Here is a 21,928-nt window from a genome sequence, read left to right on the forward strand (position 1 = left end):
TTGAATTTTGTCAAAAGCTTTTCTGTATCTATTGAGATGATTGTATGGTTTTTATTCTTCAGTTTGTTAATGTGATGTATCACATTGATTGATTTGTGGATATTGAAAAATCCTTGCATCCCTGGGATAAGTCCCACTTGGTCATGTATATGATCCTTTTTAATGTGTTGTTAGATTTGGTTTGCTAATATTTTGTTAAGGATTTTTGTATTTATGTTCATCAGTAATATTGGCCTGTAATTTCCTTTTTTGTGATATTTTTGTCTAATTTTGGTATCTGGGTGATGCTGGCCTTGTGGAATGAGTTCAGAATTGTTCCTTCCTCTGTAATTTTTTGGGATATTTCAGAAAGGTAGGTGTTAGTTCTTCTCTGAATGTTTGGTAGAATTTACCTGATAAGCCTCCTGGTCCTGGACTTTTGTTTGTTGGGAGTTTTTAAATCACTTATTTGGTTTCAGTGCTGGCAATTGATCTGTTCATATTTTCAGTTTCTTCCTGGTTCAATCTTGGGAGTTTGTATCTTTCTAAGAATTTGTCCATTCCTTTTAGGTTGTCCATTTTATTGGCATATAGTTGTTTGTAATAGTTTCTTGTGATCCTTTGTATTTCTGTGGTATTGGTTGTAACTTCTCCTTTTCATTTCTGATTTCATTGATTTGGGTCCTGTCCTTTTTTTTCTTGATGAGTCTAGCTAAAGATTTATCATTTTGAAAATATTTCAGAAAAAAACTTATAATTAAAAAAAGTCACAAGAAAATAAACAAAAAAAGGAGAGAGACATTATTTATTACCTTTCTTTTAGGAACAAAATAATTAGAAGATGTTATAACATATGGCAATGAATAAACTGTAGTGGCAATTACAACTAACCTGTCTAGTTGAGCCATAGCTAGTTGATTCATGTGAGATAGGTGAGGAAAAAGGGGTCTCCAGAAGGGAAGCCAAGCACTTGGCCAAGGCCTGAGAGTTTTACTTGGTTTCAAAAGGTTAAATCATTTGTCCGCAGGGACTGATTGGGGCAGGGGAGAGAGTGGTGATTGGACGAAAGAAGGAGGGGGATGACTTGCCTTAATCAGGAACTGCTGGGCTCATGCTGGTTTTCTTGAGACCAAATAGATTGTGTAGATAGAAATCCAAACTCCTTCAGATAATATTCTCTATTGGGGAAGACTGTGTCATTAACTGAAGAGACAGTCTTTCACTATCATTTAATCAGAGAAGACCATTCACAGAAAATCATTGTGTGGAAAATCTTAGCCTCATAAGAAGGAAGATATCCAAGACATAGTTGACTTAATCTGGGTCTTAAAGGGTTAATGATTCCCTGGAGGAGGGAATAGAATCAGAGACTAGCCAATCCTTGACTTCCATGAATTCACCTCACCTCAAGATTTCTCCTTCATATGCATGATTTTAAGCTGCAGTGATTATGCCTGCTGTTACCTGCTCTATTTTCATCTTCTCTCATTCCTAATCCTGACAAAAAGAGATCCTTGGAATTAGAGAGTAGGGAGGCTTCTTGCCTGGAAGGACCAACGCAAGACACAGACCGGGAGAAAAAAACCCTGCAAAACGTACATCCAACAAATGACTTATGTTTAAAATTTACAAACAACTCAACAAAAAAAGATTTTTAAAAAATCTAACAATAAAAAATGAGCAAAAGACTTAAACACACACTTTATTTAAGTAGATATACAGATGGCACATAAGCACACACAAAATGTTCAGTATCATTAGCCATTAAGAAAATGTAAATTAATAATGCAAATTAATATACTTAAAATGACTATTTACCCACTAGGTTGGCTAAAATTAAAAAGACCAAGTGTTGATGAGGATGTATAGGAACTAGAACTCTCATTCACTGCTAGTGGGAATATAAAATGGTATAATCACTTTGGAAAACAATTTATAAATTTTTTAAATGTTAAACATATACTTACCTCATGATCCAACTATATCACTCCTACGTATATACCCAGAGAAGTGAAAACATATGCCACACAAAGACCTATACACAGATATTCATAGTAGCTCTATTTGTAATAGCCAAAAGTGGAAATAATCCAAATGTCCATCAACAGTAAATGGATAAATAAATTATAGTTTATCCAGAATTCTACTAGCAATCAAAAGGAACTATTGATATATAAAACACCATGGATAAATCTCAAAATAATTATGCTGAGTGAAAAAAGTCAGACACACACACCAAAAAAAAAACCCCAACCCTGGGTATATAATAGGTGATTTGATCTATATAAAATTCTAGAAAATGGAAACTAAAGTGACATAAAACATATATATCAGTGTTTGCCTGGGAACAAAGGTGAGGTTGTTGGGGTTAGGATGGGGTGGAGAGGAATGGATTACAACAGGGCACGAGGAAACCTGGCAATGATGGATATGTTCATTATTGTAATTGTGCTGATGGTTTCACAAGTATACATATATATATATATATATATATATATATATATATATATACACACATTTGTCAAAATTAATAAAAATTTACACTTTATATATGTTCAATGTAAAACATGGCAATTATACTTCAATAAAGTTGTTTTTTTTTTAAACTTACATTTTATCATTTCCAAAGGGTAGATTAGAGAGGTGGCAGTGGTACCTGAGGTGGTTCTGAGCTCTCTTTCTTCCAGAGGAGGAGTTGTATTTTGAGCTCTGGGTGATTTCCATGGGATCAGAGATGGCTTAGGCTAGTGAACACTCAAACACTTAACAACGTACTGTAGTTTCCTCTGCTTAGATGAAACAGAGGCTCTATTCCAAGGAGGCAATTTTGGGGACAATTTCTCCACACCACAAAAACAAAGGTGATGACTCAATAATCAAGAAAGTTTTCTATCCTTTTTCTTACTGAGGATTTGAAGACAGTTGTGGGCACAATCCTTGTCTAGGTCCAAGTTACGTAATGAGCAGGGAAAGTAAAAGAGTGGATTAAAAATAAAAAATAAGTAGACTAAAAGTCCTATTTTCTACTTTTATAAAGGGAATATACTTTACAGACAGGAGGTTGAGTCATATGCTGGAATGACATGGAATGATTTTCCATATCCAGGAGTGACACGGAATGATAAAGAGGTCCATTAGTACACATTTCATATACTTCCTGAATTTCCTCTTAAACGCATGACTTAAAATAGATTCAAGCCCTCTGGGCAAGATGTGATAAGAGATGTGAAAGGTTAAAAAAAATTAAATGTAAAAATAATCTCTATTTACCCTCTCCTGGGACTTTAGGTAAGAATATAAAAACTCAACTGCCCTTGAGCAGGATGAGCCGGGAAGAACTGGAAGACAGTTTATTTCGTCTTCGTGATGAGCACATTTTGGTGAAGGAGCTTTTTTGGAAGCAACAGGATGAGATCAAAAGGTACCTATTCTGTCTGTAATAGTTTGTATCTGCTAATCCCAAACACCCAAAAAACCCTGGAATCCTATAAGCCGGAAACTCTACTTCTAGAACTAAAAGAACTACATGAACATAAAGATGTTTGCAGAGGTATGCTGACAGATATAATTTATAATGAATACAAGCTGAAAAGAAAAAAAAAAAGGTACCTAGAGTTCTCCTTAAGTCTTGAAAATCAGTATCTACACCAGGCCTACACCACAAGAAACCAAAAAGAATACATTTTCCTGAAATGTCTATACCAGAAAACAATTCAAATGTCAAAGATGGTTAACTCCAAAAATAATTTTTGAAGCAGTATTGCTTTATTCTGTTTTCTTGCCAAACACATCAATCGACTGTGGCCACAGTCCACAAAACATCATCAGTTATTCCAATCCAGAGAGCAAGAGACTGGGAAGGCTCTTGCCCTGGTCACAAAAAAGAGAATGCGGACAGGAGAATGGCCAAAATCTCAGGGGAATAAAGGCTGCAGGGGCAAATAAGAAAAGGGGTTTTTATTTGCAAAACCAAACTGAAAATCATATTGATCATTTACTATATGCAGGCATGTTACATGTGCTTTATATGTATTAACTAACTTAATATTATAAATAATATTAACTCACTTAATACTGTGAAAGAAGCATTATTAAGAGGGAAAGGAAGCACAAAGAGGTTAAGTAACTTGTCCAAGGTCATAGCTAGGGAGTGGCAGAGCTGAAAGCTCTTAACTCCAAAATATACCATATACAGTGACTTTAGGGTATTGGCTTTCAAAAGTGTATCTTTTGGGTGCAGACCTGGAAAGGAATCTGAGATGGGGTGTGGGTAGATAAACAGGGAGCATGAGAGTTCCGGAAAGTCTGGGGTTAATCTCTAGGATATATTTTGAAGATACAGGTGTCAATGCCTTCCAGCCAAAGACCACCAGGAACACACCTAATTGGGCAAGTTGGGTTATTACTGTTACAGCTAGAAAAAATGCACATCGGCATCTCAGTGAGAATGTGTTAGAAAGAGCATATTTATAGGATTTGTGCTTCAGCTGGGTGATTTAGGGGAAGGTCCAAGGTAACAGGAGTTTGCTCCAGATTTGGTGCTATCAGAAAGCAGGGGCAATTCTATGCTTGGATATCTCAAATCTTATCTACAGGAAGGAGAGGCTAGAGTGAGGCTAAATTTGTAATTTGGAAAGAAGAAACAGTCACTCATATTAGCCCGGAGAGGTGCATGTTTGGTATTTTGTGGGTGGCACGGTGACCTTGTTTCTGTGCTGAGACAAAAGTATGCAGCGGCCTTGTTTTGTATCACTCGGTCATGGTCGCAGCGTGACAATGTGTGATGTTGCTGTTCCATGAGATTATGTCCTACAGAAGGATAACATGGCCTAGCTGTGAGCACCAGGCCACCTTCCAGCAACACTGAGGACTAGCTATGTCAGACCAATTCCCCGAGGTCAAAAGCAGCTTTGTGCTTTCTCATTGGTAATTTCCAGGAATGGTTCAGAGTCTCATTTAGAATTTGCAGGATTGCAGGCTTCCAGCACATATGCCAACACTCTTTAGAGTTGGAGATTCTTTTATATTGTGGAGAACATGAGAATCCAGTGAAGACAGATAGTTGCATGGGCCAAAAACTCTTGCTTCTTGGTTGATAACCAAAAAGCATTTGAGATTATAGATATTAGGTGGCTAAATTGGATTCTGTCCCCTCTGATTTTGGGCAAGTTACCCTAGCTGTTTTATGCTTTGATTTCTTTATCTGGGTATAATTATCTGTACTAATACTAGCTAACTCCTACAGTGCTTACATTGCACCATCATTGCTCTAAGCCCTTTATATATATTAACTTACTTAATACTTTTAACAATCCAATGAGGCAGGTAGTATTTTTATCTTTATTTAAAGATGAGAAAACTGAGCACAAAAGGCTAATGACATGACCCAGGCCGCATAGTCAGTAAATGTCAGAATTGGCAGGCAATGGGACCACAGAATTTGATGGTAATGGTTATAAAAGTATGACTTTAGGTCAAGATGATAAATAATGATTGACTATCCACTGTAGGTAAGGCTGCGTGTATCCAGGGGGGCTGCAGAGAAATAATCCTGAAAGTGGGCTCATATGCAGGAGTATAAGAACAATTAGGATGTGAGAAGTAAATATTAAAATTTCTACTTATATTTAATTATCTTTCTTTAAAAAAACTAGCATTTTTATGTTTTATAATGATCGTAATTTATCAGTATAGAAGTAACTGTATATAATGTAAAAATAAGTAGACAAATATATTGAGGCGTGCCCTATTTTTTACCAAGATGAGTGTGTGATCACTGCACAATAAACAGTACATAAGTTTATATTAGAGATCAATTCGGGTTATTTGCCGCCAAATAAACTGTGTAAATAATAACTGTCGTAGGAGAAGGCACGTGCCACCAGCTCTATGTTTGCCCGTAGGATGAGGACAGCCTTGCTCCGGCTAACCGCGGCAGGCCGGGACCTGAGGCCCGAGGTAGCAACGGCTGAGCAGCTCCGGGAGCCCGCTAGGCGGCGGCGGAACGCAGGGTGGCGGCAGCGCCCCGCCAAGCATCAGCGCCCTCCCATGCACGGGCTGCAACTGCAGCTCCAGCGCGTGGGCCCCCCTGCTCCCCGCCGCACCCAGCCTCGCGTCCACGTGGGACACAGACAGCTCCACACCGCAGGGGCGCTGGGGGCCGAGAAACCCAAGAGGGGTGAGGCTCAGGACCAAGTCCCCGACAGGACAAAAACACTGGGAAGGGTTGGTTTGCCAGCCGCATTTCCTCCTCACTGCCTTCATTCCGTACACTACCCCACTTTGTTCTTTTGTTCTCATTCCTTTCTACCTCCCTAAAATCTTTTTTTCTGAGTAGGATGTCAGGTTCAAAATTCTCAGTTCACCGTGAAGTACTGCTGAGATGAGAATCAGACAGTGGAAACTGAACTTCACCGATCAAGTTCTGAAGGGTCTAGAAAGCAGAGATAACTTTGATGACCTGCTTAGGTGTAAGAGGCAGTGGTCTTAAGACAGGTCCCTTTCCTGGGACTCTGGGACTCTGGGACTCTGGGCTAAGTGGCCATGCCTCTAAAACTGGGATTCTTTGCCTTTTTGGGGAAGTGGACTCCTTTGAAACCATAAGCAAAGCTAGGCTTCCTCCCAAGAAACATACGGGTACCTGTAGACAAAACTTTGCATACAGTCCATGGATTCAGAGATTCCCAGAGTCCATTCCTGAAGTCCAGGCTATTAAGTGAGGAGTTGCAGCTTCTTCTCTTCCTATATTCCAAGTGGCTAAGTCTCTGGCTAGGAGTCTCTGGCTGCTGTGGAACTCAACATTGAATTCAATACAAATCTGTGTGTAAATTTCCTTCACCTGGCCTACTCATCCCTGCTTAACGTCTGTGGGCATGGGATGTCTTTATCCTGGGGGTTCAAAGTTAAGTTTTGTTCAGTATGGCCCTGTGTTTTCAAGCTCCCTACTTGAGCAAACCAAATCCTTGTGAAAACAACTAAAAGTAGGAAAACTAAGTAAGTCTAAATTTCAATTCAGTTTAACGTCAGCATTATTGAATACCAGTTATATACCAGGCACTAGAGATAAAGATGCATAGACACACAGTCTCTGTTCTTTCTTCTTCCCTTTTATACTCACTTACTTAAGAGTCTGTACTCCTGCTGAATTGTTAGATCTGCAGTTGCTTATCTATGCAGGAGTAAAGACTGAGAATCTCTCCTCTGGGATCATTGGTCATATAAGGATTTCCCCCAAGTCTCAAGGCTCCCTACTTCCAGCACTTGGTGTTCCATTTCTAGTGCTTGATGTTCTGGAGAAATCTGTTGCCAGAGTCTGCATCTTCTGTCTAAACTTTCAGAGTCAAGGGACCGGCTGAGCTACACAGCCCCTCCCACATTCAAGGAACATGTGACAAGTGAAAAAGCCAGAGGAGAAATAGCCAGTGAACCCAGCGAACTGTGAGTTCTTTTCCTTTATCCTGTGCTATTACTCTTTCAGCCTTAATTGGAAAAACATCATTTAGGGAACAAGTGAATATTGGCATTTTTGAGTCTTTCCAGCATAATCAGAGAAGATGAAAGTCAACCCTAGGTCAAATTCTAACTTCATTGCTTAAAAATGGAAAATAAGCATCTCTCTGTCTTCCAAGGAAAGGAAAATAAAGGCCCTTTCCTTAACTGAAGGTATTCCCTCTCTTTCCCTTTTTATTTCCCCCCTTAGATCGTAATTCACTTATATTCCTGTTTGATACTTGAAAGCTATATTTTCTAAGATTATCCTCCACGCATGCCAAGATTACTAACTCCTCTACCTTCTTTTTATATATGTGAGAGCCCAGTTCTAAACTCCTGTAACGGCAGTTTCTGTTTCTTCTTTTTGTTCCTAATTCTAACAGTATAATTTCTTTTAGCAAAGTCATAATTATGGCTAAAGTCATTGGTCTAACAGTCATAAAGTCACATGCCTAACAGTGCCCACATTATGACCAGCAATACTATGGAAGTGGAAGAACCACTCAAGTCTCCTGAGAAAATGTGGTCCAAAGATGAAAACTGTGAACAGAGGAGCTCTTTGGAGTGTGCTCAGAAGGCCACAGAGCTTCGGTAAGAGCGTGGCATTCCATACCTCGAGTCGTAACAAACTGGAAAAGAGATTCTTGCTTGAACCTGTCCTCCATCTCAGAGAAAAAGAGAATGCTTGGGATTGAATTCAATCTGAGAAGTAGACCTGAAGTACCAAGTGGGTTAAGAAATGGATTAACCTAAAGGGGATGCTTATGTAGAATAGAAGATTTGCTGCTTCACTTCATATGAATAAAAAAAACACAACTGTTTCATCCTAATCGCCAGATAGGGGATCTCCGCCCCCACTGTGTATCAGTCCTTGGAGAACTTTTTAAAAAATAGACTTTATTTTTTAGAGTAGTTTAGGTTCACAACAAAATTGAGTGTGAAAGTACAGAGATTTCCCATATACTAGTCCTGCCCCCTCCCCCCATACAGCCTCTGCCACTGCCAACATCTCCTGCCAGGGTGGTACATTTATTATAATGGATGAACCTACACTGACACATCATAATCACACAAAGTCCATAGTTTACCTTAGGGTTCACTCTTGGTGTTGCCCATTCTATGGGTTTGGACAAATGTATAATGACAAGTATCCATCATTAGAGTATCACACAGAACAGTTTCACTGCCCTAAAAATCCTCTGTGCTCTGCCTATTCATCCCTCCCTACTCCCTTACCCCTGGCACCACTGATCTTATTGTCTTCATAGTCTTGCCTTTTCCAGAATGTCATATAATTGGGATCATACAGCATATACCCTTTTCAGATTGGCTTTTTTCACTTAGCAATATGCATTTAAATTTCCTCCATGTCTTTTCATAGCTTGATAGCTCATTTCTTTAAAAAAAATTTTTTTTTAATTTTAAAAAGACTGAGACCATCCCTTTTTTTTTTTTTTTTTTGGTGGGGGGAGGTAACTAGGTTTGTTTGTTTGTTTATTTAGATAGAGGTACTGGGGATTGAACCCAGGACCTCATGCATGCTAAACACGTGCTCTACCACTGAGCTATACTCTCACCCTTCCTTGCTCATTTCTCTTTAGCACTAAATAACATTCCATTGTCTGGATGTACCACAGTTAGTTTATGCATTCATTAACTGAAGAACATCTTGGTAGCTTCCAAGTTTTGGCAATTATGAATGAAACTGCTATAAACATCCATGTGCACATATTTTGTCTGGACAGAAGTTTTCAACCTGGAGGCCTTTTAAAACCACAAATGACAGGGCCCTACCCCAGAGACTCCCTTTTAGTTATTTGGGGGTAGAGTTGAGGCAGTGTAATTTTAAAGATCTCTCTAGATGATTCTAATAAGCAGCTAGGACTAGGGGATCACTGAGACAGTCTGGTGAGCCCAAATCCTTCCCAGTACCTTGCAGGTGTAAAGAAAACATGATCTCCTAGTTTCAGAAATAATAATTTTCTTTTATGTCCCCTGTCCGTATCCAGAGGGGGGAAGTAATTTACTCTGTCCATTCACAGACAATGTTTTAGCACTGTCTCCTTTCTCCAGAGCTTCCATTAAGGAGAATATACAGCTGATACGACTTCAGAAGCTCTTACGTGAAAGGAATACCTGTTTGGCAGCGACAAAAGCACAATTAACGGAAGTTCAGGTGGTGAGTTGCTATCATCAGTTGTTCTTTTTTGGGGGGAAAAATCAATTAGTTAAGAGATTAGTAACTGAATCACTTTGCTGTACACCTGTAACTAACATTGTAAATTGACAAAACTCCAATAGGAAATAACAATTTAAAAACACAGACCAGTGTTATGTTCTCCATTTTACACACAGGAGACCACAGTTGAGAGAAACTAAGTTACTTATCTGTGGTCACACAATCTATAGGTGGTGTTCAAATCCAAGCCTTACAACTCAGAGTCCATTCCTTTTCCAGTACTTCCCATTATCCCTCTGTTTGGAAGCAGGCTCGAGTCCTTTTCAACTTCTCAAAAATGACAAAATGATTCCATCCTTTTTAAAGAAGTGGTATGATCTATTACGTTCACAGACTGCCTGGCAAGCTAGGGCAGGGGTAAAGGAATAGCAATTAGTAAACAGGTACACGAATTGATGTAATTTATAAGAATTTTTTACAATGTCTTTTAAAATAAATATTAAAAAATTTGTATTATGGAGATAAACAAAATAAACATCAAGTTGATACATCAATAGAATAATACGTCTTTCTTTCTTCCAGGCTTATGATACTCTGCTCCAGAAGGTACTTAATAAAGATTCCTTAAATCTGTTTTTTAGTAATCAGAGTAATGAAACCCAAAGAAATCTTCATCTTCAAGTAACACTAGAATTTAGACAACTCAAAGTTATTATGTTATATAATTTTTACTAAGACAAATGATATTATTACTATTATCAGAAGATACTCATTGCACTGTTTTCATAAAAGTTGAAGTATGAAACCTGAGTTGAGAAATATTTGGAATAATATTTTTCATCCTATTGCTAGAGAAAATGATAGCATTTTAATGAAAAATTCCTAGGAGTAGTCCTCTAGCCTGTGGGAGTTGCTGAGATATAACAAAGTGGTTGCAAATCTTCACTGGTATTATCAAATATTTGCACCCCTGTGAGTGGAGTACCGGTGAAGCTGGGTGAATGTCCGTGATTAAGAGTCACAGATGCAGAATTCCCATCAAGACCAGCCACAGCTGTTCCTCACCAGAAGTGTTCACCAGAAAAATGCACATTTAACTTCCAGAGTTAACATCTCAGTTGGCTAGGTGCAAAACGAGAAATATTTCATCATAAAAAATCACCCGAACAGCTTAGAAAGTAAAGGCAGCTGAGAAAGGTGGCACTTCACTTAGAGCCAAGGTTGAATTCGAACCTTGGGAAAATGAAGGCTCCAGTGATGAATTATAGTCTCCCTGAGTGGAACAGCCTCACTAACAGGGAAATGATACTCCCTGAGAAATGCTAGGGTGAAAAACAAGGTCAGCTTATAGAGCAAAGGCAACATGCTGTAAATCAAAGCCATTCTTGAGACATCCACTAGGGAATGCTGGGGTTGCTGGTATCTTGAGGCCACTCCTGTTGGGATATGAACATTCCCAGAGCAACTTTCTTTTTGCCCCAGAATGAGGGAATCCTGGGTGCAGCCCACGATGCCCTCCTCAGCCAAGTGAATGAGCTCAGGGCAGAGCTGAAGGAGGAGAGCAAGAAGGCTGTGAGCTTGAAGAGCCAACTGGAGGATGTGTCCATCCTGCAGATAACACTGAAGGAGGTAAGTAACAATAATAATTGAAAGATACAGTTGTATGTTACAGTCCAATTTCAGAGATGTCAAAAAGTGTATCTTAGCAACAGTATGGGTATTTAATTTTTTTCAAATGAGAAAAATGAGGTGCCAAGTTGTTAAGTAATTTGCTCAAGATTACACCATTAGGGGAAAAACTAGGATTTATACTTATGTCTGTCTCCAAAGTCTTCACTCTGTTACAATGTCCTACTGCTTCCCTAACAGTATAAACCCAGATATCATGAAAATTTAATTCAGAGGATTCTCATTAATTCCAATAAAATTTTCTATCACACCTTCAGTTGGTTCAAGTCTTTCTGGTCGAATGGATCCTCATAGATGTGGGAGACAAACATAGAAAATCTCCCACCCGAGTCCTACCCTGCAACAGAGAAGGGAGAATGTATGCAAGGCTCTAGATTGGAAAATCACATCTCAGGCACTCTACTGTCCTTCTTAGTTTCAGGAGAGAGTTGAAGATTTGGAAAAAGAACGAAAATTGCTGAATGACAATTATGACAAACTCTTAGAAAAGTGAGTATGAATTTGGATCTCAGAGCATTGTTTGTTATAAAAGATAGTAACAGAAAATTACCTCCCAAATTTAAAAAAATACCTAGTTTTGATAAGGATACAGGGAAACTGGTACTAATACTGTCAGTAAGAATATAAATAGACAGGGTCTTTTTGCAAGGGAATTTGACACTATCAAAATGTTAAACATGCATCTCTTTTGTGCCAGATAATTCCATTTTTTGAATCAAAACTAAAGAAATCCTCTTATGTGTGTGCAAAGATAAGAATGTTAAGAATGTTAATTATTGTCTTGTTAATTTAATTAGTAATAGTAAAATAAAAAATAGAAACCATCCAAATTTCCTGTGATAGGGATTGCCTAAATAAATCATGTTGCATCCCCACAAAGAAACAGTGTAAAGCTGTTAAAAATGAGGTAGACCCATATGCCTAAGATAAATTGTTAGAAGAAAAATCATACTGCAAAAGGATGTGTTAACTGTGACCTTATTTATGTCATGTGTGTGTGTATCCACAAACTTTTAATGAGATGAAAGGATTGAAATAGGTCAAAGAGGCACCTTCATTTTATTCTATATACTTGTATATAATTTAAAATTTTCACAGTGAGCATATATTTATGTATTACTTTTGAAGCTAAAAATACCTGGAAGTTAAAAAAATTAAATATATCTTCTGATTCAGTGAACGGTAGCAGCGGGTAGATTGGGAGGTTGTTTGGGGGTATCCTGGGAACAGCTGATGCTCTTCAACTCAGAGAAGTAAGGTAGTGTGGGGATTACCCACTTTGAAGACTCCCTGTGGCAAAGATGGCTATTGGCCTCTTCCCTTCATTATTTATAACATTATCTTCTTAGATCATCATGTCAGGAAGTGCCAAGAAATCTTAATACTGGCTTAAACAAGTTATTTGTAGACCACATTTATTAAAGTAATAAATAGGACAAAGACATAAGTAGAAATGATTGATTGATTATCAATGTTACTTCACTTGTGTAAATAATCAAGAACTGGCAATGTGCATTTTACACTCAAGATGGGTCTGCCCTGACCACTAGATACAGTGGTGTGCAGGGAACAGTCATTGAAGAGTTTAGTTCCTGCCCTTCAGTGTAGTAATTTACAATCTAGTTCAAAGGCAGGTTTTCTCTAAACAAGCCATTGATGATGGTAGACAGATGAATGGAGTAAGGAAAATGGGAATATTCTGTTTCTCATTTTTAATCCAGCAGGCCAGTTCCCCGCCTAAAGAAAGCCATCATGCTGGAGAAGTCCCTTGGGGATAGATATGATGTGTGTAGCTTCCTTAGTGGGATCTTCAAGACCTAAACAGAAGTGATACTAAGCAGCTCTTCAGTAGGACCCAAAAGTTCCAAGACAGTTGGTGAATGACAGTTACAGAGAAAGCAGGGGCAGAAAAAACGTGCAGGGAAATGAATGGTCAACTAGGCCCAGGAGATGCTGAAACTGTGTAATAAAGACGTCATATCACACACCTTTGAGTGTCCATCTGACAACTCTCCCCTCCCCCTTCACTTGCTTCCCATTTTCAGCATGCTGGACAGCAGCAATCAGCCTCAGTGGAGCAATGAGCTTGTAGGAGAACAGCTACAGCAGAAAGTCTCTCAGCTGCAGGACCAGCTGGATGCTGAGCTGGAGGAGAAGAAGAAAGTCTTACTTCAGCTGTCCAGGGAGAAAGGTAGGTCAAAGCTCTCTCAAGAGCTCTCTCAAAGGAGGGATCCTCTACATCTGGTTTGGGGGGAGGGAGCTGGGGCCAGCGTTTCTCCGATCCTGACACCTGATTCTCTTTTTGCGTGGCTCTTGGATAACTAGAATAAGAACACTGACAGTCAGATCAGATTCACAGTCAAGAAAGCTTGACACCTACTTCACACGTAGACTTCTCCCTATGTAATGACTTTCCATGTGAGAGGGTGCCAATTCTTACTTTATAATGTTTTTAAGCATTCACTTTATTTACTGAAAGTATTGAAAGTGAACTGTTCTGCCTTTTATTCTTATCAGTCATTTTAGGGTGATTGGGGATTGTTTTGTTTTGTTCTGTTTTAGCACCTGATACCTGAAATCAAGAAGCAAATTTTTGCTCTTGGTTACCACTGCCATTTCCCTTTTCTTAATTCTTGGATCACAGTAGCTATTCTGAAGATTTTAAAATACCATCAGAGACCTTTGACACCCTTCTTTTTGCTAGCCTGGACTTAGTCTTTGATATTTGGTCTTATCAAATTTGTATTTCATCAGATTCTAGTATATGCACGTAAAAGAGTTGAAGGAAAAGAAATATGACATCCAGAAAATTAAGGGCAGGAACCATTAAAAAAATAGAGCTTAGGCGCTCATGCCAAGGATCTTGTAGTACAAGTGGAGTCTTGTGAAGCCTTTAGGGCAATCTAATTTAACCTCTCTACTGCATGATACAGAAATAATCACACTAAACACTGATCACCTTTGTTTCCTGAAACACACACACAAACACACACACACACAGAAATGTCCAAATGCCCAGCCTCCCTCCCTCCAGGTCAGGGTGGGTGAGGAGGTGGGTGTCACAGCGAGCCAATAGCATAGAAGTCAGAATGGAGTTGGGGAGATATTGATTCACATGGTGCTGTCAGGAAGTCTGGACTTTCCCAGTCAGTCAGGTGGCTCTGGTGTTTGTTGTTGCTGTTGCTCTTCCTTCCATACTGCAGTTCTGCCGCTGTTTTTTGATTATGTTTTTGGAGACCAAGTATCAACTCAGGGTCACTAAGCTAGAACACCTTTGTAGGAGAGAGAATTACTTCACTAAGGGCCAGTTTATAAAATGAATTAAAATTAGTGGGAAAATTTAATTCACACTCTGTCCAACTTTAACATGGTTACTGGTAACCACGGAGTTTCAACTTTCTGTGTTATTTTTTCCTCCAGCTCAAAACAAGGATCTGAAGCTCGAAGTCACCAATCTGCTTCAGAAGCATAAGCAGGAAGTAGAGGAACTCCAAAATAAAGACACAATTTCCCAATCTCCTGACAGGCAATCTGAGCCAGCCACTTACCCAGTTCTATTCCAGGAGACTGTTCAGATAGAGGTAAGAGCATCTTAAATTAAGCAAGTCCCTTCTGCAGGGGGATGGCTGGCAAATATCCCTTGAAAACATGAAAGGATTAGAAAACAAACTGAGTAACATTTTGTCCTGATTGAGGACAATATTTGGAAGGGTATGAGAAGACTGAGAGTAGAGATAGCCTCATGAGCTCTACAGACTTTTTCCACACTGTAGAACTCATAAAATTTAGAACCTTTTTCAGATGAAGACTTGAAATTATCTGCTAAGGAGCAAACAGCCATTGAGGGCTGTATAACTTACTCACTGCTGCTATTGAACATGAGGAACTAGGGGAGAGAACACTTGTGAACTAACTCAGGACTTCTTACATTTTGGAGTGTATTCTGCTGCTGGTATTTTAACATTACCAACAGCTTTATAAAGAATAGTTATAACTGTTCCTATCATATTTATACCCGCCTTTTCCAATGCTTTTCGCTCTGTAGCCCTGTGAACCCAAAAAACAAGAAGAAAGGAAGCTGTCCCAGATGTTAAGAGAGTTGCAAGTATCCCATGCAGAGACCACATTGGAATTAGAAAAGACCAAAGACATGCTTATTCTGCAGCGCAAAATCAACATGTGTTATCAGGTGCAAGAAAAGATGGTACTGGAAGGGGATAGATAAATGGGCACCTGGGAACCACTTACAAGCCTGGGATTGAAGCAAGACCCAAGTTTCCAGGGCTGTTGCAGGGTGATACACTGTCCTGTGAAGAGCTTGAGGACTCACACATGCCCACGGCACCTTGGCGTAGAAGCCAGTAAAGGGGCTAGCTAATGAAGATGGCAAGTGTGATGCTTCTGGGTTCAAATTTTACCCAACGGCACTAATAGCAAAACTGATCCTGGAAGGGTCTGTGAGGAACCCAGGCCTTTTTCTAGTAGATGCATCTGCCCTGCTAAGGAGAGAGCTGAGTCTCCTTTCCCCTGCGAGTGCCACCATTTTATCTGGGCTCTTTGGTTCTTGGCCGTTGAAATAGGAAAGTTCAGACATGATTTTGTTTCAGGAGGAACTGGAGGCAATGATGACAAAAGCCGATAATGAAAATAAGAATCACAAAGAAAAACTGGAGAGGTTGAATCGACTCCTAGATCTCAAGAACAGTCGTATCAATCAGCTGGAAGGTATTTTAAGAAGCCATGGCCTTCCGATATCCGGCAAGTCTTAGTCCTTTGTTCACCTCACTTGGGACCTATCACACAGCTAAATGCCTGTGCTCCCCTCCGTTCACCTGTCTAGAGGGCCCCCTCTTATGTGCTCGGTATATGACTTATCCCTCCTGCTCTTTATCCTGTCATCTTGGTTGTTCTGATACAAGGTTAGCAGCTTCTTTCCCTCCATCATGTCAGTGTCTTTTCCCTGATTTCTCTGGAGAGTTTCAACAGTACCCAGAAACTGCTGAATCTATCTTGAAAGTAAGAGTATATCACTGTTGGCCCTCGCGGTGTTACTCTCCCTCTCAGGATTGTTTCCTCAGCCCAGGCCTCTAGAGCAGTTTCTGTGAGATAATAGAGCTTCATCACTCATTTCTCATCATCCTTTTCTGTGATTTCTCTCTGAAAGTCCCTGAATTCTTTGTTACAGTTTGAGGATGTCTATATAACAGGGCAGCTGGCTAGGAACTTAATGCAAATTTCATAAATGTGACACTTCCTGTATTTAGTACAGTCACTGCCAACCAGGATCTGGTCCCAGCCTTGCATATTGAGAAAACTGGCTCTGTTTGTTTGTAGCTGGGTATAATAATGCTGAGTGGTGAGAGATCTGACTCATACTAACCAGATTCACTGAAGACTGGTATTTACACCAGAATATTCATTTATTATTTTATGACAGTGGCTCTGGAAAGCGGAATCAAAAACAAGGTCACTCAGTGAGCATGGAACTAGAGTAAAGGGAGATGGGTTGTTCTGGGGCATGATTTATGCACGCCAGGGTGTCTGTCCAAAGGTCCCTGCCATGTAACAAAGGAAATCTTTTGGATTGAAATTCTCATGATTTTCGGATTTACAGGGTCTTTCTCCCAGGACAGTGCAGGATAAATAATACCATTACCTACTTCTGAAGATTCGTTTGCTTTAACTTAGTTCTTTCATTGCTGCTAAGGCTAAAGAGTTTTTCCTGTGTTTACCAGTTATTTATATTATTTCTTTGGAGACTTGCCTATTCTTGCCCTTTACTCATTTGTTAATAATATGTTCTTAATTTGTAGAAGTACTTTGTATGCTTAATATTATTAACCTTGTGTCATGTAATGCAAATTTTTAAATATATTTTATTTAGTTATATTAATCTTATCAATTAAGAAACCATTCCTCAACCTCTGTATTCCATTTATTTTGGGCAGGGAGACATTCTGATGTATCCAAAATATTTTTATTCTGCTACTTTAACTCTTAAAATAGGACCTTCACCATCAACACACTGTGATGACTCAAATACTCCCCGATTTGAAGCAGACTGTATATCAAAGTTTCTGGTTGGTTGGATGCGGGAGGTAATACAGATTTAGCAGACTGTCTTACATAGCTTTACATCTTATTGCCAATATTTTCAACCTCTTTCCAGAAAGTGCCCTCTCCTACTTTTTACTATATTACTCTTTGACTTAAAGTGGATTTTTTTTGCCTTATTACAATGAAATCAAATTCTTAACAGAATGAAGATCCTTGTGATTGATCTGGCTGGAGAAGCGGAATCATCATAGTGGGGCCCAGTGTAACGTAATAGACACCGTGGACCATAACTTGCTATTCTCTCCATGGCCAATAGGCCAAACTTTTGGAAATATTCACATTTTGTGTTTCTATTGCTTCTCTAATGGGTTTATCAGTTAATTCATAGGATCTTGCCATAAGCCAAAACAATGTCATCTGTAGATGAAATTGTGCCTCCAGTGTTTTCCTGAGCTTAGCATTTACTTTTTGATCACTCATATTGTGCCTTATCCCTAAAGCAGGTATTGGGTCATTTCACCATCAGAATCCAAAGCACCTAGTTGTCATTCTGATGATTTTCTTTTCGAATCACATGGTTTCTTGAAATAGTCACACTTGGACTTCCACCATGGTTTTTGTTCTCCTTCTGTCCACCTTCCTTTACCCTAAGGAAGAGCTCTGTACCCTTTAATGGATAGGCAGTTTTCTTTCTCCTCTAGAACAGCTCAAAGATGTGGCTTATGGCACCCGACAGTTGTCATTATGTCTGGAACCACTGCAAGCCCATGGAGATGAGGATACGGTGGACATTTCTCCATGGCATCAGAGTGAGAATCTTTTTGAACTGCACATCCACCAGGCCTTTCTGACATCTGCTGCCCTGGCTCAGGCTGGAGACACTCAACCGAGCACTTTCTGCACCTATTCCTTCTATGACTTTGAAACCCACTGTACCCCGCTAGCTGTGGGGCCGCAGCCCCTCTATGACTTCACATCCCAGTATGCGGTAGAGACAGATTCCCTCTTCTTGTGCTACCTTCAGGGGGCTTCAGCCCAGCTTGATCTACACCAGGCTATAGCCAGTGAGCACCACACCCTTGCAGCTGGATGGATTTGCTTTGACAGGGTGCTAGAAACTGTGGAGAGGGTCCATGGCTCTGTCACACTTATTGGTAAGTGCTGTCAGCTTCCCACAGCTCCCAGGACTAGTGTGGAATTGTCCCAAGTGTGTAGTTGCTCTTCTGGTGGTTTCCCGTTTTCTTCCTCTGCCTTTATTCTCGATCCTCGCCATACCACCTGTATCCTCCATGCCTTTCGTACTTTCTGCTACCCAGGAGCTGGTGGAGAAGACTTCGGGGTGCTAGAGTACTGGATGAGGCTGCGCTTCCCCATAAGATCCAGCCTACAGGCATACAATAAGCGAAAGAAAGCCCGGGCCTACCTGTCAGCCAATCTGCTTGGAGCCTGGGAGGCCCAGGAGGACGAGGTGAGAAAAAGGATGTGCCCATGCATCTCAGAGGAGAATCAGCCAAGCAGCTCATGAGAACAGCTCAGTCTTCCACTCTCAATAAGTACTTGTTGAATGTGAATGAAAGAAAAACCGTCACACCACAACTAGTCCAGATTCTTCCCTTGGTCACGCTTGAATTTGAAATGAAGTCATGCCCTGGGAGCTAGCTACCTCTCGCCCTGCGGTGAACAAAACAGCTTCTCCGTTCCATTCTCTAAGTTAAGGTCTGAGTGCCAGCATCTCCCTCAGGTAATTGTCTGCCAGAGCCAGTTTGCAGGCGGGTGGAAGTCACTAATTAGGTTTCTCTGTGACACCCAGTCAGGAGTCAGCAGTTCTCTAGGTCATAGCTCTTCCTCATCAAGGGTGATGGGCTTCACCAGCAACAACTCTCTCAGTCTGCCCTCTTCCTCAATTCAAGACCAACATCTTTTCAGTCCAGATCAGAGACTTGCAAGCATCAGAATGAGCTGCGGGTGCAAATCATCCGATGCTACGGCCTCCGGAGTCGACGGCAGCTGGGAGCCCAACCCAGTCCATACGCCATGTATCGCTTCTTTACCTTTTCTGACCACGACACCACCATCATCCCAGCCAGTAACAATCCCTACTTCAGAGACCAGGCTCGATTCCCAGTGCTCATGACTTCTGACCTGGATCAGTATCTGAGGCAGGAGGCCCTGTCTGTGTACATTTTTGATGATGAAGACCCAGAGCCTGGCTCTTACCTTGGCCACGTCCAAGTGCCCTTGCTTCCTCTTGCACAAAACAAATCCATTACAGGTGGGAGTTCAAGGTTATTACGTCTTTATGCTCTCTGCCCAGTGGTGTCTCCCTGTCCTAACTCTGCTCTTCTTTGATTACTTGCTTGGAACAGTCTCTCTTAAAACCTGCTGAAGGGATTTGAGAATATTGTCAAGAGTGACAGAGTAGAAGACTTAGAACCTCACTGATTACGTGGAAACATTGGCTTCTTCTGCTTCTTTTCAGCAACAGAAGCAAGATTCCCAAGTGGGTAGATCCACCAATCTGAAGTTCATACCTCTATGTTTGAACCAACATTTTCCATCTATGTAGTAATTATCCCAGTAATCATCTTTACTTAAGACCGATTGTTTCTTAGTGCGTGACTAGGTATCAGATTATAAACTGTGTCCTTAATCCTCCCCTGTTATTCTCTCACTTCTTTTAAACATTAGGCACAGTTAGATTTCCATGCCACATCATGACAAAGACAGACTTCTTGGATACTTTTCCCAGTATGGAGCTGAACTCTGTACTATTTTATCATGTGTTCATCCCCAGGGTCAGCTCTCTGGTTGCAGTCCTGGGAGCGGGAGGCAGTGGAGTCCCATTAGGACGTGTGGGTGGGTGTAGCCAGGTACCAACCATGTGTAACAAGCTTCTGGCTGTTCCAGGAAGTGTGTGAGGCCTTGCTCCTCCCAGTATTACAGGTGCCCTGCTCACTGGCCCCCCACCCCAACAAAAAAAGAGAAAAAAGCTGACACTTCTGCTCACAACTCTTTCTTTGCCAAAGAGAAGAGGTAATGTGAGCCATCTGTTAAATTAATCAGAAGTCTGGCATTTGGAAAAAGCCATTTTGCTTAAGTTTTCTTAGCTTTTGTTATTTTAGAAATAGGGACCACTTGAGTGTAGATAATGGTTTTATTGGTATGCCTAAGGCATAACAACCATTTGGTAACAGTAATAAGAATGTGCTCTTGTTTATTGGCTGGGTGACTGACAACAAGCAAGCTATACCTCTTCGTGCATCTTTTGACTATCCCTTCCTGAAACCTGGAGATGCCCATCTTCCCCTATAAATATTCTTATATTCTGAGTGAATATTCTGAGTGATATAGATATTTACTGATATTTTGTTACTTTTTTCTACTGAAGCATATTTGATTTACAAATTATGTTACTTCTGAGAGTATTATCATGATTATTTGATGATGTTAATTAATTACAGATGAAGTATGATAAAATTCAAAATGGGGAGGTAGTAGATAAGGTGCTCATACTCATTTGTCTATTTCATGTGGTTGGATCTTATTAATAATCTGTGTGTTTCTCAGGTGATTTTAACCTCACTGACCCTGCAGGGAAACCTAATGGATCTGTTCAGGTGCACTTGGATTGGAAGTCTTGCTACCTGCCCCCAGAGAGCTTCCCAAAACCAGAAGCTAAGAGTAAGAAGAACACCAAGGACAGTTTAGAGACCACAACTGAAGAGAAAAAAGCTGCCTTTCCTCCTCAGGTAGCAGATCTCCACCAATCCTGTAGAGCGGATTTAAGGAAGACTGTATTAAAGTTGGCATAAAAGAAATTCCTTCTGTGAATGGCATGTGTTTTGCAAATTTAATCTACATCCCTTATAATGCCATGAAGCTATTGATGGAACAAAACCCTGGGTGGTGAGGAGAGAGAGATGACATCTCTCAGCTCTATGGCAGGAGAGAAATGAAATTTCTAGCTCAAAAATCCCTTTCTTGCATATCAAGGCTGTTAAATTATCATCTTGTAAGACTGTCTCTGATCCTTCTATTTAGGACCAGATGGTATCTGTTGAGATTCCTACTGAAACTGGCCAGTATCAAGCTAAGGGAAAACTTCCTCAGGTGGGACAAATAAAGGAAAGGGAACACCAGGTTGCAGCCTACTCAAGAAGAAAACATGGCAAAAGAATGGGTATCCAAGGAAAGAACAGAATGGAGTATCTTAGTCGTAACATCTTAAATGGAAATACGCTACAGGTAAGGCCTTGGAAACCCTGAGGAACTAAAATATGGGTTGTAGCATCCCCATGTATTATTCTCAGAGATAGAAGCAGGCACACAAGATAAGCAATAATCGTGGCTTTTTGTGGCTAGCATGTGTTTCCACAAAATGTGAATAGTTTAATAAACCTCTGAACTGTTCACTTCATTTCAGTGTTATTTAATTCAACAGATTATGGACTCTGCAGTTTATGCTTATGCTTTAGTACCACAGTCCTAACCAGGCCACTTCAACTGTAATCAAAATAAAGAACAAGTATTTAT

The 21,928-nt window shown here is 40.1% G+C and overlaps 1 protein-coding gene across 4 annotated transcripts in view; it reads left to right on the top strand.

The window, feature by feature from the left end:
- RPGRIP1 (RPGR interacting protein 1) overlaps window positions 1-21,928 on the top strand; it is a 72,701-nt gene that overhangs the window by 19,018 nt on the left and 31,755 nt on the right. Inside the window, exons 6-22 of one of the 4 annotated variants that reach the window (XM_032481647.1) lie at window positions 3,268-3,400; window positions 5,883-6,157; window positions 7,317-7,416; window positions 7,948-8,061; window positions 9,544-9,649; window positions 10,232-10,255; window positions 11,132-11,278; window positions 11,754-11,827; window positions 13,384-13,529; window positions 14,759-14,919; window positions 15,384-15,527; window positions 15,946-16,063; window positions 18,097-18,549; window positions 18,712-18,863; window positions 19,322-19,667; window positions 20,963-21,144; window positions 21,437-21,640. In XM_032481647.1, coding sequence (XP_032337538.1) covers window positions 3,268-3,400; window positions 5,883-6,157; window positions 7,317-7,416; window positions 7,948-8,061; window positions 9,544-9,649; window positions 10,232-10,255; window positions 11,132-11,278; window positions 11,754-11,827; window positions 13,384-13,529; window positions 14,759-14,919; window positions 15,384-15,527; window positions 15,946-16,063; window positions 18,097-18,549; window positions 18,712-18,863; window positions 19,322-19,667; window positions 20,963-21,144; window positions 21,437-21,640 — 2,879 coding nt within the window. Of the gene's footprint in view, window positions 1-3,267; window positions 3,401-5,882; window positions 6,158-7,316; window positions 7,417-7,947; window positions 8,062-9,543; window positions 9,650-10,231; window positions 10,256-11,131; window positions 11,279-11,753; window positions 11,828-13,111; window positions 13,530-14,758; window positions 14,920-15,383; window positions 15,528-15,945; window positions 16,097-17,747; window positions 18,550-18,711; window positions 18,864-19,321; window positions 19,668-20,962; window positions 21,145-21,436; window positions 21,641-21,928 lie in introns of those variants that run through there. The other 3 variants (XM_032481649.1, XM_032481650.1, XM_032481648.1) reach the window with 3 other exon arrangements.

Source organism: Camelus ferus, chromosome 6 (assembly GCF_009834535.1).
Source record: "Camelus ferus isolate YT-003-E chromosome 6, BCGSAC_Cfer_1.0, whole genome shotgun sequence".
Classification (NCBI taxonomy): Eukaryota; Metazoa; Chordata; class Mammalia; order Artiodactyla; family Camelidae; genus Camelus; species Camelus ferus.